The sequence below is a fragment of the Pleuronectes platessa genome, chromosome 14 (genome assembly GCF_947347685.1).
Source record: "Pleuronectes platessa chromosome 14, fPlePla1.1, whole genome shotgun sequence".
Classification (NCBI taxonomy): domain Eukaryota; kingdom Metazoa; phylum Chordata; class Actinopteri; order Pleuronectiformes; family Pleuronectidae; genus Pleuronectes; species Pleuronectes platessa.
The window spans coordinates 13275848-13290367 of NC_070639.1; the positions used below are offsets into that span (position 1 = coordinate 13275848).

Sequence of the window (14520 nt, forward strand, 5' to 3'; positions counted from 1 at the left end):
AAAACAGCGGGTGAGATAGAGAAAATACATCAGTTTAATCAAACGGATACTTTTTTTTGTACAAAATCAAAACAGTTAAATATTTCATGGCGGCAACAGCAAGCAAACCTGCTTGCAAAACTGGAAATCCCCATCATGTAGTCATGGAGATCAGTAGTTTCACCCCTAAAGAAAAGATGCGAAGAAACCGAGTTGCACATTAGAAAGGAACCCGTAAACCACATCAAGTTTGTTAACATATTACAAAAGACTTGTGGTCTACTTTTTAAGTTGTCCTGCAACAGATTTATTTACTCTGCAGAGGAGTTTGAAACATTCATGTCCCTCTATCTCACTGTCAAACCTACTAGATGGGACTACTTTTTTCTTTAGACAACCTTTTCGTAGGATATCTGGCCGTTTGGCTGCATGTGTGGAAACCGAATGACATCGGAGTAATTCTAGTGTCTGAGAAAGTGGAGTTCTCACACAATCTTCAACAGTGTGTAGGAGCAGCTTGTCAACAGAGTAGTGCAGCTAATAGACTGTGTGTTGTAAAGGCTTGAGAGTGAACTGACATCCTCAAACGGAGCTCTCTGCTAAGAGGAGTCTGAAGACATTGGGATATTTATTGATTCAGAAGTGGTTGCTGATGAAGAGACTGGCGTTCTGGTCAGTGAACTGCTCATCTGGAAGGTGGAAGACGGAGAGGATGTGTATTGTGTAGCAGCAGCAAATGTGTTCGCTGGGATGGGGGGAAGAACAAAGTCAGACGGAGGCAGAGTGAAACCAGGACCCACACCGGGAAGGTTTAGTGGAGGAAATGGTGGGAGACCTATGGGGTAGAACACAACAAAAACAAGATCAGGACAGTGTTTGTGGAATTAAACCATAATGAAAGAATGCAGTGCCTACGTACACCTCTGAGGCCAGGGTTTAAAATATGTAGAGTTAAATATACAGTGTGATTTTTGTCTATTTGGTCAGCTGAACAATTGACAATCAATTATACAAAACAAATTGGATATAAAAGGTAGAATGTCATCTATCAAATTATGCATTAAAGTGCTAATATCATATCCTTGGTCTAAAAATCATATTCTTATGATAAGACTAAATAACAAACTACTGACTTAAAAACTTCATATTTTTTACACCTAATGCAAGTGCACAAAAACAATACAATACCTGGATGTTGTAATCCAAATCCAGGAGGCAACGATTGGCCAATGTCTGACAAAGACATATTGAGGTTTGGCAAATTCGGAAATGGTGGAAGACCTCCAGGTAAGTGCATTAAACCTGTACAAAATATGATTTATACAAATTAGACCATTTTATGTTGTTATGAGTAATAGTAGCTACAGGTTAAGCCTGGAGAGCTACAAGCACAAGAATAATTTGGACTCACCTGGTATTGTCAGAGCAGGATTGACCGACAGAGGAATGCTTTGTGAGGGGGGGGCTTGGCTCAGCAGTGGAACTGTCGGGTCTTCTGAAAATAGTCATTACACAACATATTGTTGAGGACTCCTGGCTTGTACCTTTTACTTTTTGTAATTTTGTTCTTTCACTTTACATAATCAATTCAAACAGCTAATGTTAATCTGTTAGATGATACCTGTCGGTAGAGAGTCGGTGGTCGGATATGAGTTGACCGACAGGCCGGCGAGAGACAGCTCTAATCCACTCGATGCAGAAGACGATGACACAGCGACTGGAATGGTTGGAACGACGGCAGAGAGATGGACCTGGGGACAAGAAATAGTTTTATCTCAGCTCAGGCTCACGACATGTGGAACCAAGATGATATCAAAATGATGTTTGTCTTTGGATGCAAGCAATGTTTATTCCGAGTTACCTCTGTGAAGCCATCTTTAGGTGAAGGACATTCCTCAGGAGTCGCTGCAGGGAAACTGAACTTCTTGCCCTCTACGAATGGGAGGGTAGGTATCCGGTGCAGGTAGCCATAACCAATCCCACAACCTAGACTGAGGTGAGAGAAATCGTGTGGTATAGTAGCAATTCAAAATCCTGCCCAGTCACTGCTGGTTTTTCACACAAACACTATTAAGTCCATATGTCGATGGACAGGGAAATATTGATTGAAACTAGAAAAATTATTCATATTTTTGTAAACAGGATTAAAGAAAAAATTTCCTCAAATGTTAAATGAGAAATTTAAGGGGTTGTTTTTCAGAATCATAGCAAAAAATCTAAAATTACTTTTCGGAATTCTGTCATCCTTACCGAATTACAACAATCAAAAACAAATCAAGTTATCAAAATAAAGACAACTAAAACAAATACACTAATTCCAGAGAGAAGCGGAAAAAAATCGGTATGATATTTTACATTTATATCGGGTAAAATTCATTCTTAAACTTAATTATTCCTGGTCATAGTCGAAGCAAATATTTAACAACTGCGCCTGAAACATTATGCCTTTGTGTCCCTGTATGTGCCTTAGACGAATCATTGTGTTCTTCAATTGGTTTCATAGATAATTTAAGTTTGGGTAGAGGATTTCCTTGACGATGGTCATACCTGCCCTCTCCGCCCCATCCACCATTGGGCCTGATGATGACCTCCCGGCAGTTGTCTGTGTCCGTGTTGTAGACGTACAACTTCAGCTCCTTCCCTTCGTGGGTTTCAATGAGGGAGAACAGGTCCTCGCTCTGTTCAGAAAGCAGAGAGGCACGGTGACTCGCTGTCCCCTTCACGACAACACTAGCATCAAGCATCTGCAAAGTACCTCGCTCATCACGGTGTCGGCTCCTATGATGTAGTCAGCGTGGGCCTTCAAACCAGCCAGGGCCGCAGGTGAGTTGGCCTCTACTTCCTGTGCTCCAAAAAAATATCAAGTAACTCATTCATCTTTGAGGTTTTTTTTACGCATCTGCTCTTTTATTTGCACCACTCACCAAAACGTGCCAGATGTTTTCATTGGCTCCTTCGAAGCTGCAGAAGCGAATGCTGACGCCCAGCAGCCCCTGTCCTCCCCACATGTTGCTGGGTGTGACGGTCGTCTCCCTCACTGCCATGGACTTGCTGCTGTACAACAGCATCTTGATGGGCCTCTCCACGTTCACCTTCAGCAGCTCCTTCAGGGTGTCGTTGTCTCTGCTCTGTCGGCGGTCCAAACATTCACATCACGTATGAGACAGAGGGAAGCGGGTCCAGCAGCTACAGGTAGTTAATGTTCTGATGGGGAAACTCACCAGCCTCGTCTCACAAATGGAAAGGATGAAATCAAAGAATGGCTCCAGGCCTGCTTGCCGACCAGGGGAATTCTCCTGCACCTGTAAAACACAGCATCGTAGAGATAGGACAATAAAGCCTACAGGGTGAGACATTAATGTGAAATACTTCATTCTGAGATGTAGGCAAAGGGCAGTGGTGGAAGAAGCACTCAAAACTTTAGCAAAATTACCATTAGAATAAAGTGAAGATACACATATTATAGTATAATAATCTATATTCAAAAGTGTACTAAAGTTATCACTGAACTAAGAACAATAATCAATCAAAACATTTTTAATCATATCATTATTAGTAAGTTCAGTTTAGTAGTAATAAAAGTCTCTTCTTCCTGATGTCAAAGTGAGAACGAGCTCATGTGACGTCACAGATCACAGTAACTCGATAACACTTCCTAGAAAATATTTCTGACATGAAATAAATCTGACGTAACTGGTTATCTTGCTTCTTTGAGCAGCCCTCCCAGTTTGATTACTGCATTTCCTTAACAGATGCCACACTTGAACTTCAGAACAACTTAACCTCAGAGAGTTGACTGCTGCTTAGAGTGAAGTGATGAATCCAAATAAACAGCAACAATTTAAACATGGATGCGAAGATTCAACTTTTCCGTCCCACACACTGATCTCAAGGTATCTGCCTGATTCCAATTGCCAGCAACAGATATCTGCACAACTCAATAACAGTGAACTCTTCACCCCGCCTCACGGCCTCAGGACAAACTTTCCCAATTGTGTATGAGCTAATCCTCGTCTATTAAAAATACTAGAGTGTTTCCCAGTGATATCTGCCCATCTTTTTTTAAATTCCAAACCACAGATTGTTATCTGTTCCAGGGAGGTTGGGGTTTGGTCCCCATTTGTTTGAACTTGCTGGATTATGCAAAAACTCCTTGATGGATTACCATCTCACGTCTAGATTACTGTAACTCCCGCCTGGCAGGTCTACCTGCTACTGCCATCCGACCTTTGCAGCTCATCCAGAATGCAGCAGCTCGACTGGTTTTTAACCAACTTAAATTCACTCACACTACTCCTCTCCTCCGCTCCCTTCACTGGTTACCAGTGGCTGCTCGCATCCGGTTCAAAACACTAGCACTTATGTACCATGCTGTGAACGGATCCGGTCCAGTCTACATCCAGGACCTGGTCAAAGGAAGGCAGAGTCTGTGGTTGGCTCTAAGCTTGTCACCCTGGAGGAGGTGGTGGAGGACAGGATGCTGGCAAAACTGCTGGCAATCATGGACAATCCCTCTCACCCCCTCCACAAAACACTGGACAAGCTAAGGAGCAGCTTCAGCCACAGACTCATTCAACCCCGCTGCTCTAAGGAACGATACAGGAAGTCGTTCCTCCCAACTGCAATAAGACTATACAACTCATCTACCTCTGTCAGAGCCACCATCACAGAACTGCACTAAACATACCTGTCTCAATTCATCATTTCATACAATTATATTGTCTTTTGCACACTCTGTCTACATATTCTTACACTCACAGTATATTATATTATCTATTGTATCGCCAAATACTTATATTGATACCCGTACTATATATTATATATTATATCATACTCTTTGTATATTCTTTGTATATATAAGTCTATATACACATATTTTATTTATACATGTGTACATGTTATTATTATTATATTTTACTATTATTATATATACTGTTGCTGCTATTATTACTATATACTGCTATTATATTGGTATAATTACTATCATATATATATTATATACTATATATACTGTACTATCTTTTTATATACTGTCTAACAATAACATTACCATCATATCATCAGTACTATTACCATCATCTGCCACTGCACCTTATCTACCTATTTTATCTTTTGTTTCTGTTTTTATTCTTTCTACCGCAATATTTTATATTTTATACTATTGTATTTTATTGTATTCAAATGTACCGGCTGCTATGACGACTTAATTTCCCCTCGGGGATGAATAAAGTAATCTATCTATCTATCTATCTTCACTCCGCTCTGCTTCGGCTAACCGGCTTGTTGCTCCCTCACTGCGAGCTAAACACTCATCAAAAACACGACTGTTTGCGGTCCTGGCTCCTAAATGGTGGAATGAGCTCCTTTCTTGATTCTTGTCGTCCTTGGTATGTACCCTCGGGTTTGAATGCACTTATTGTAAGTCGCTTTGGATAAAAGCGTCAGCTAAATGTAATGTAATGTAACTCTGTAGGAGGTTGAGTCAGGAAGGAAAAAATTAATTTGGCACAAATGAAAATTCACTCATTGTCTACTCACTCATTTACTCATCTAGGGTTTGAGTCCACAAAAACACTTTGGAAGTTTCAGGGGTAACAGTGTTGCAGCCAAATCCAATACAATTGAAGTAATTGGGGACTAATTAATTCAATCATAAAGAGAAAAGAAAACATAAAATGCCTCCTTACTGCTCGTGTGTTTTCATCAAAGGGTTCACACGTGGATCACAGAGGACATTTAGGCTAAAAACATGGTGTAAATAATGAATTTGAATGTTGGGATTTTATGGACACTATGATGTATTGTATTTGAATTTGATTTGGCTGCAAGTGTTTTGTGGACTTCGACACTTAAACCAGCCCTCTGTCTGTATATTAGCGATGAGTAGATAATGAGTAGATTTTCATTTCTGGGTGAACTATCCCTTAAACATTTAGTCTCTGAGAATAATTCACCGATCTCCATGAATAAAACCAGGCACATTTAGGGTACTGATATCAAAGAGTGTGTGTGCAACGTGGGATTGTGAAATAGTATGAAACAGTCACAGATGATTGACAACTGAAGATTATGGCCAAAGCAACACTGTGCGTAGGCCTATCGTCCAGGGGAGGCCACACGTCGTCACCCAACTGTACCAACAGGGAGGTGCAGGAGGCATCAATGGGAAAGGTTGTTTGAAACCCTCACGTGGGAGCTCCACGCCCATTTTCCGGAAGTAATGTTGTTATTCCGGTTACTCAACGACACAACATACAGGTTATCACTCGTTAGATACAGGCTGTGGTTATCACACCGTGACACAGAGGAGTTCGCCCTGTGGGGCCCTGACACGACAGGAAGTCCGCTCACGTCCGCAAACACTACGCATGCGCGGACACGACAGGAAGTCCGCTCACGTCCGCAAACACTACGCATGCGCATGTCAATAAAGGTGTCAAATCGATCATAAACATCGATTCTGTTAACAAGCGTGAGGCGAATCAGCCGCGACGTAAAACAACGAGCAGCGTGAAAGACACACACACGCACACATGTGAGGTTTACGTGAGAATGCAGGTTTCTCCAGGTCAACAGGTGAGGGGCGTGAACTGCAACGCTTCATTCACACAACACGACAGCTGACAGGCAGCTAGCTGCTAGCCACGAGCTACATGGCTGACAAACTACAGGAGCCTCTCCGGTCACCCATGACACGACTTCTACTGGATTAACATGAGCTGGTTCATTTCCACCAGAGGGATTTTTTTATACTAATGTTTGCCCCTCCTCCTCCCACAGGTCCCTGCAGCTAACAGCAGGTTCGATGCCAGCAGCTAACAGAGTAAACACATGAACACAGCAACATCTGTCTCTTACTCTGAGGACGTGGTAGCCTTCGGTTCCTCCTCCTGGGATCTCGACGCTCTGAGAGAGCCCCATGTTTCCCACGAATGTGTGTGTGTGTTTGTGTGTGTCGGGGTGTTAGCAGCTGCAGGAAGCGGCTCTCCTCCAGATCATGTCCGTATTGCAGCGCTGTGTTTCCGGCATGTCCTGACTCCTGACCGCCTCCACTTCCGCTCCTGAGCAGCAGCAGCAGCATCACATCTCTGTGGCGGCTCAGTGGCGACAGGACAGCACTTCACTCATCCTGGTTTAATTAGAGACAGGTCTGATCTTTCTTGTTTTGCACAGATGGATTGACAGCTGCCTCCAGGGCCCCCTCGCCCTCAGGGGCCTTTTATATGCAGACAATAATATCAGGAAAGTTTAGTCAAATTCTGGTGATTGTGCATTTTCCTAAATATGTCTTTGTTGTGTTATTATCCAGTGACAGACAATTCTCCGGATGGAAAGTGAAACAGATGAGATAAGATACGCTTCTGTATTCTTCTGTTTATTCTTTTTTTTTTTATCTTGCCATTGAAATGCCATCACTTCTCAAAATAACTTCATGACTTTATTGCTGTATCTAGACCCACGTACATACATCAATTTTGACCTGTATTGTTAAAAAAATTGTTTTCCATAAGTTTGGTTTAGTTTTCAGGGCCATGAAATGGTTCAGTTTCACCACGTTCCACACTAGAGATCTGGAAATGTGTCGATTCTTAAATGCATCACGATGTGGACTCTGCAACGATGAAGAGACTCAATGACTCATGTTTTCCAGTGACAGTGAAGATACATTGACACAAACATCCCGCTCTGTAAGCCAGGGCAGGATCAGCGGCGGCTTTTGCGAACGCGCGATTCATTTGCAGTCTGGAGGACGCGGAGCGTGGGTCTCCTCTCTGCTCTGACTGCAGCTGGGACTGGTGCGCAAGGCTACTGGGAGACTGACCGACTGTGAGTGCGGAGGGGCTCACGGCAGCACCCGCTGCTCTTTGAGGACAGTAACTGCAGAACGATAAGTGCTTTCACGTCAGTCTCCAAAACACCAGAAAGTCTCCAATATCACCAGAAAAAGTCGCTAGATTTTTATTGACAAAAAAAGTCAGGCAAATTTATTGTCTTTTTGAGGGCTTTCACATGCTCAAATTCTTACCAAAATTTGCAGAAAAGTTGAGGGTGGTGAAAATGTATGGATTCTGAACCTTTGAACACTTTCACATTGACTGATCTTCACAAAATCTAAATTAAATTAAATAAATATTTTTTAAATTTAATTAAATTAAATTTTTTAATTAAATTTAATAACAAAATTAAATTTAATAAAATTTTTAAAAAAACTGCGCGTGCACATCCTGCGCAGAATCCTACTGCGCACATTCTGCGCAGAAGACCACTGCGCACATTCTGCGCAGAAGCCCATTGCGCACATTCTGCGCAGAAGCCCACTGCGCACATTCTGCGCAGAAGCCCACTGCGCAGTTTAATTTAAATTAATTTAATTTAAATTAAATTATAATTTTTTTTCTGTTTTTTACTTAATTAATTTAAATAGTGTAAGATATTTTGCAATTAATAAGTGATTGAAATCACTGCCAATTTTAAGAGTTCAGTATAATGCCAGTATATATTTGACAGCCTTTCTTAAAAGTTACTTTTACAGTTAGGTCCATAAATATTTGGACATTGACCCAATTTTCCTCATTTTGGCTCTGTACACCACCACATTGGATTTGAAATGAAACAATCAAGATGTGCGTTAAGTGCATACTTTCAGGTTTAATTTGAGGATATTTACATCCGAATCAAGTGAACGGTGTAGGAATTACAACACATTTTATATGTGGCCCTCCCTTTTTAAGGGACCAAAAGTGATTGGACAAACTAACATAATCATAAATGTAATTGTCACTTTTAATACTTGGTTGCAAATCCTTTGCAGTCAATGACAGCCTGAAGTCTGGTTTGTTGACTTTGACACAGAAACGCCTACCTCCTGGAGAGTGTTCTTGATCTGGCCAACTGTTGTGAAGGGGTTTTTCTTCACCAGGGAAATAATTATTCTGTCATCCACCATAGATGTCTTCCGGGTCTTTTGGTGTTGCTGAGCTCACCAGTGCATTCTTTCTTTTTAAGAATGTACCAAACAGTTGATTTTGGCCACACCTAAAGTTTTTGCTATCTCTCTGATAGGTTTGTTTTGATTTTTCAGCCTAATGATGGCTTGCTTCATTGATAGTGACAGCTCTTTGGACTTCATAATTAGAGTTGACAGCAACAGATTCCAAACAAAAATACTTCACTTGAAATGAACTCTAGACCTTTTATCTGCTCCTTGTCAATGAAATAACGAGGGAATAACACACACCTTGCCATGGAACAGCTGAGCAGCCAAGTGTCCAATTACTTTTGGTCCCTTAAAAAGGGGGGTGCCACATATGAAATGTGTTGTAATTCCTACACCGTTCACCTGATTTGGATGTAAATACCCTCAAATTAAAGCTGAAAGTCTGCACTTAAAGCACATCTTGATCGTTTCATTTAAAATCCATTATGGTGGTGTACAGAGCCAAAAGGATGAAAATTGTGTCAATGTCCAAATATTTATGGACCTAACTGTATATTTTATTATTATAGGTGCATCATTGTCAACTGTAAAGCCAGTTACAGTTTTTAAGTGGGTCGCATCAAAAAGTAATTTCAAGTAAAGCTGAAAAAAATTATAAAATCAAACTATTCACACAATGTGCTTCTGTGCCAATATCAGCAAACAGCTCGAGAAGGCCGGCCCTGCAGCTTTGAGTAAAGTTATAAAGATATCGAGTAAAGGGAAAGCTACTGCTTGGTCCATAGCAGCACAATCATAATAACTTGTACAGTAAAGACCAGCATACTGACACTATCACGTGTAATCTGCTGTCTTCAATCTCCTCAATGCAGCATTTATCTGTCTTCTTCTATATGTACGTAGAACCAACCAAGCCGTCATATTGCCGCCTGCATTGCCGGTTGTCAGGTTGGGCGCCAGTATTCCAGATCCAGCGGCATGACGTGTAACATCCTCAACAAACAAAGTCCAGTACACCACTATACGGGTCAGGATGTTTATAAACATGATACAAGAACTTTTTCTCTGAGTGACACATTTGTTATGAAGTATTGAATAACTATACTCTCCAGCCATGGTTTATTGAGACATGTCAAAGTTAAAAAGCCTTTCAAATCAAGCACATCCGATTTCTTCATGATGACAAAGTTTTTCATGAGTCACCTTGCAATAGTGATGATTCTACTTGATTAGAATTTTCACTTCCGATGGCGAGTAATGCCTTGCTCAACAGCACCACAGTGCAGTGAGACAGTCTGACATTCAAGCCTGGTGCTCACAGAGTTCTGTTTTTGTCTTGTATTTTTATTGTCTGGTGTAGTGGATCTTGAGTGTGTGGAGTGTTGATTAGATATACAGGATCAGGAGTTTTGGAAGGTGAGTGATGGCTGTCTCAGCCGTCATCATCCTGTCAACACAGCTCAGTATCGTCAGTGAAAATCACAGCTTTACTTTTGAAATGTGTTTATTTATTGTTTCAGATCCTTACTGCTTTTGATCTGATTGTACAATCAAGTCCGAGCAGAACGGAAAGCCAGAGGAGATGTGAAAGAATGGAACTGTCTGAGTGATGGAACAGTGATAATAAGGGATATCATCAATGCTGTGAAGAACACTGGGCTGCAGGAGCAGATTGATGTAAATGTAATTGAATATCTCTATGGTGCAGCTGCTCTTATCAAATAATTTGAAATAAACTTGCTCAGTATTGTGATTCTCCTCATTAATCATCGCTTATCCTGTCAGCCTTCTCTCTGTGGGCCACACTCATGATATTTTTAAATACACATTCAAGAGGATAGATATTGGTGTGAAAAAGCACATATCTTGTCTTTGCTCTTATTTTCGAGTTGAATACATTTTTATCCCAGCAGATTTTATTAAATTGTATTATCAGTATTTTGATATATTATGTATTCCTATTTTCTTGTTGTACCCTTTACTTTGAAAAGCACCTGGATCAACCGAATTGTTTTTAAATGTGGTAGATAAATAAAGATGACGTTGATATTGTTGAGTTACAAAGTGCTTCACTGGAGGATAAAACCCCAATTAAACAATAATGAAAAAAAACATTAAACGCTACATAGTTACTTTTTTTCAATTATTATTTTATTTTATCTCAAGTAAATACCCAAGCAAACTGGTGGCTCCGACAAGCATCTTAAAACATTTCTGACGGACATCTAATTGATATGAGCTGTATATTTCTAATATTTAAAAATGTTTGATACTACTGTGTGTGTGTGTGTGTGTGTGTGTGTGTGTGTGTGAGAACTATTTGTGTGTGAACTATGTGTTGTGAGAACTACTGTATGTGTTGTGAGAACTATGTGTGTGAACTGAGTGAACATTCAAATCCCAGGAGATAAGACACAGACACATGCTGAAGGCCTCCTGGACACAGGTTGAAGGCTTCTTCGAGGTCGTGGTTTGGGGAGAAGAGCACAGTCTCATATTTGTGGCCCTGATGCCATCTTGGCAGCTACACAAGCAGAAATAGTATGTTGTATGCATAAGCAGAGATAACATTTAGTGCGGTATAAAGGACACATTTTCCATTACACTACCTTCATTGTAAGAGGATGTCAGTTGAGATGATTCTTCGATCGTGTCACATCATGTCCATTGACAAAGTGGTTTGTTATTGTCCCAAATTGTTGCTAAATGTCACACACACAACTGAAGACGTGTCAAAACACATCTCGCAATGCGCCGACATTCTCCAGTCCAGTTCCCCACCACAGTTCAGGATGTTAATAAAAAGATTATTGAAGTCACACTTTTCCTGCACAAGCTATTCATCAAATTTTGGAGGCTTTTATTTTGTTGTAAGGTCCGTCATATTTAGGCAAGGCAAAATTATTTGTGTAGAACCTTTTAACAATATGAGAATTCAAAGTGCTTTACATAAAATATTATAGGCATCATGACAAATGATTGTTATTAGGGCCCGAGCACCGAAAGGTGAGAGGCCCTATTGAAATTGTTTGATTTGATTCCCGCTTCTCCAATGTGAAAAACCGCTGATTTCCCCTATCATAAAAGTAAACTCAATAAGATTATATATGTATCTGTTTGTGTATTCATGGTAAAAAACGAAATATACCAGGAAAAATAAGCTTATTGCGGAAATCATCTTTGGAAAATTACGATGTTTACTGTATTTTCTGATGTTTTAGGCTTGATGACCATGTCAAATAATAATAATCATCATCATCATCGTCAGGATCATCAGGATCAACAGCATCAGATTAATCAGTAGTAGAAAGGGTGATAAGTTCAGCCATTTAAAACGTACATTCTTCATGGTTCCATTGTAACAGATCTTTATTAGCATTCTTTACCACCGCTGAGTTACACACTTTACGTGTTGACACTTACTCTTTTAAGGTGCAGATAAATAAACTCTGTATTTCAGCAGAAGCCTGCTGACGCCTTAAAACTCTGTGATCACCGCTCTGGATCGCTCTCACAGATTTATTTCGTCTTCGCTCCAGCGAGGAATTTACAGCTGAAACCACAGAGGAAGAGCCCTGTGCTGTTGTTCAGGCATTTAAAGCACAGACACGGGGGAGGAGGGGGAGGCAGGGGAGGTGGAGGAGGCGAGGACGACACTAACAAAGAAGTGGCCAGAAATGAAAACGTCCATAATTTGATAAATATCTATAGCTTCCTGGGCTTCTGCGAACATCACGAGTGGTTAAAGTCAGGGTCCCCTCCTCTTCTCTCTGTACGCTAACTCTCTCGGCTCTGTCATTCACTCAAATGGCTTTTCCTACCACAGCTATGCTTATGACCCCCAACTAATCCTCTTTTTTCCCCCCAATCTGAAACACAGGTGGCAGCACAAATCTCTGCCTGTCTGACTGACATCTCTCAGTGGATGCTCACACATCCCCTGAAAAAGAACCTTGACAAGACTGACCTACTTTTCCTTCCAGGGAAAGGCTCTTCAACCCACGGCCTGACTATTATCTTTGACACCTTCATGTTACGCCCCGGACTCAACAGTCAACTCTTCCTAACTGTCAACATTACTGCAATAACACATTCCTGTAGATACATGGTGCACAACCTCAGGAGAATATATCCCCTTCTCCCTCAGGAGGCAGTACAGGTTCTGGTCCAGGCCCTGGTCATCTCACGCCTGGACTACTTCAACTCCCTCCTGGCTGGTCTACCTGCTAGTGCCATCCGACCTCTGCAGCTCATCCAGAATGCAGCAGCTTGACTGGTCTTTAACCAACCTAAATTCATTCACACTACTCTGCTCCTCCGCTCCCTTCACTGGTTACCAGTGGCTGCCCGCATCGCTTTCAAAATATGAGTACTTGAGTACCTTGCTGCAAACGGATCAGGTCCAGTCTACATCCAGGAGATGGTCAAACCTTACACCATAACTGTTTTCTGTCCTGGCTCCTAAATGGGGGAATGAGCTCCCCAATGACATCAGGACAACAATTCAAAATTAAGAAATTAAAAACTTTACTTCAAACTAAAAAAAATTGTAGCACTTAAATGGCACTTACTTATAGCACTTTGTCGTTTGGCTGTCTTGAAGAAGATTGTACTTTCTTGATTCTTGGGTTTGTACCCTCATGGTTGAATGCACTTATTGTAAGTCGCTTTGGATAAAAGCGTCAGCTAAAAGAAATGTAATGTAATGTTTGTTTCTTAATGCCGTGCATGTGTGAGGAGTGGTTTCTTTGCAGGAAGAAAGTGTTGTATAATAAATACCTGCTCCGTGCTGACATTATGTTCTCTGCTGTGCTGGGAGACAGAGATATGGACTGCTAAGTGAATTAGAAAAGCCTGTGTTAAAATGACAGAGCACAGGAGCCAAACACGAGTAAGCAGTTATCACGTCCTTAATGTTGTTGTTCATCATTTTAATTTCAGCAGAATCTTGCACATGTTTCCTGTCCGGTTCGGACCTATAGATCCTATTCAGGAGAGAAAGAAATGCAGCCACCGCTTGAACGCTTTAGAGTTCTGGATGACATTGTGCGCTATCATCTTGTGCCGGGTTGTTTCATTCAGTTTGATAGCAATCAGTGCACAAATACTTGTTTAACTGCAATGTAATTGCTCCTGGGCTCATTTATAAATTCTCCAACAGAGACATTTATCAGCAGCGTTTCAACTTCAACAAGCATCACATTAGGTTTACACTCCCCAGCCGTGGAAGTTACAGTCTCCGGACTATTAATCTCCTGCTTAAAATTAACTTTCTGCAAAGATTAATCAAGCCGTGGACATGCAGTCAATAAGAGGAGGCTATTTAGATAAGTGTGACCCATTATGATTATTTCAGAAGTCTGAGGTGTTGCAGTTTGTTCTGTTATCGCTTGTCGTGTATTCGTTGCAGTAAAACATGTTGGTATGTGCTTAAAACACATAATGACAGGTTAACATTTATGATGTCTATCTTTTGGACACTCAGACATTCTCAGAGAGTCCTCCAGATGTTTATCTTATTTGGTTGGAATTTATGAACAAGGGCTGTTAATGGATTTAGACTTGTTTCAGGGGTAATGTTATCTTTAGGTGAGGATACGAGT

The 14520-nt window shown here is 40.9% G+C and overlaps 1 protein-coding gene and 1 long non-coding RNA gene across 2 annotated transcripts; one reads left to right on the forward strand and one right to left on the reverse strand.

The window, feature by feature from the left end:
• Window positions 1-11: 11 nt before the first annotated feature.
• LOC128456161 (Golgi reassembly-stacking protein 2) lies at window positions 12-7038 on the reverse strand. The gene is made up of 10 exons (XM_053440242.1): window positions 6838-7038; window positions 3201-3281; window positions 2904-3107; window positions 2735-2821; window positions 2527-2657; window positions 1841-1970; window positions 1601-1730; window positions 1391-1474; window positions 1168-1281; window positions 12-814 (listed from the first exon to the last, which is right to left on the reverse strand). Exons 1-10 carry the CDS (start codon window positions 6898-6900, stop codon window positions 579-581), a joined length of 1260 nt encoding a protein of 419 aa, XP_053296217.1. The 5' UTR covers window positions 6901-7038; the 3' UTR covers window positions 12-578.
• LOC128456163 (uncharacterized) lies at window positions 6384-10670 on the forward strand. The gene is made up of 2 exons (XR_008341798.1): window positions 6384-6555; window positions 6760-10670. It is a non-coding gene; the product is annotated as an uncharacterized LOC128456163 (long non-coding RNA).
• The last annotated feature ends 3850 nt before the right edge of the window (window positions 10671-14520 follow it).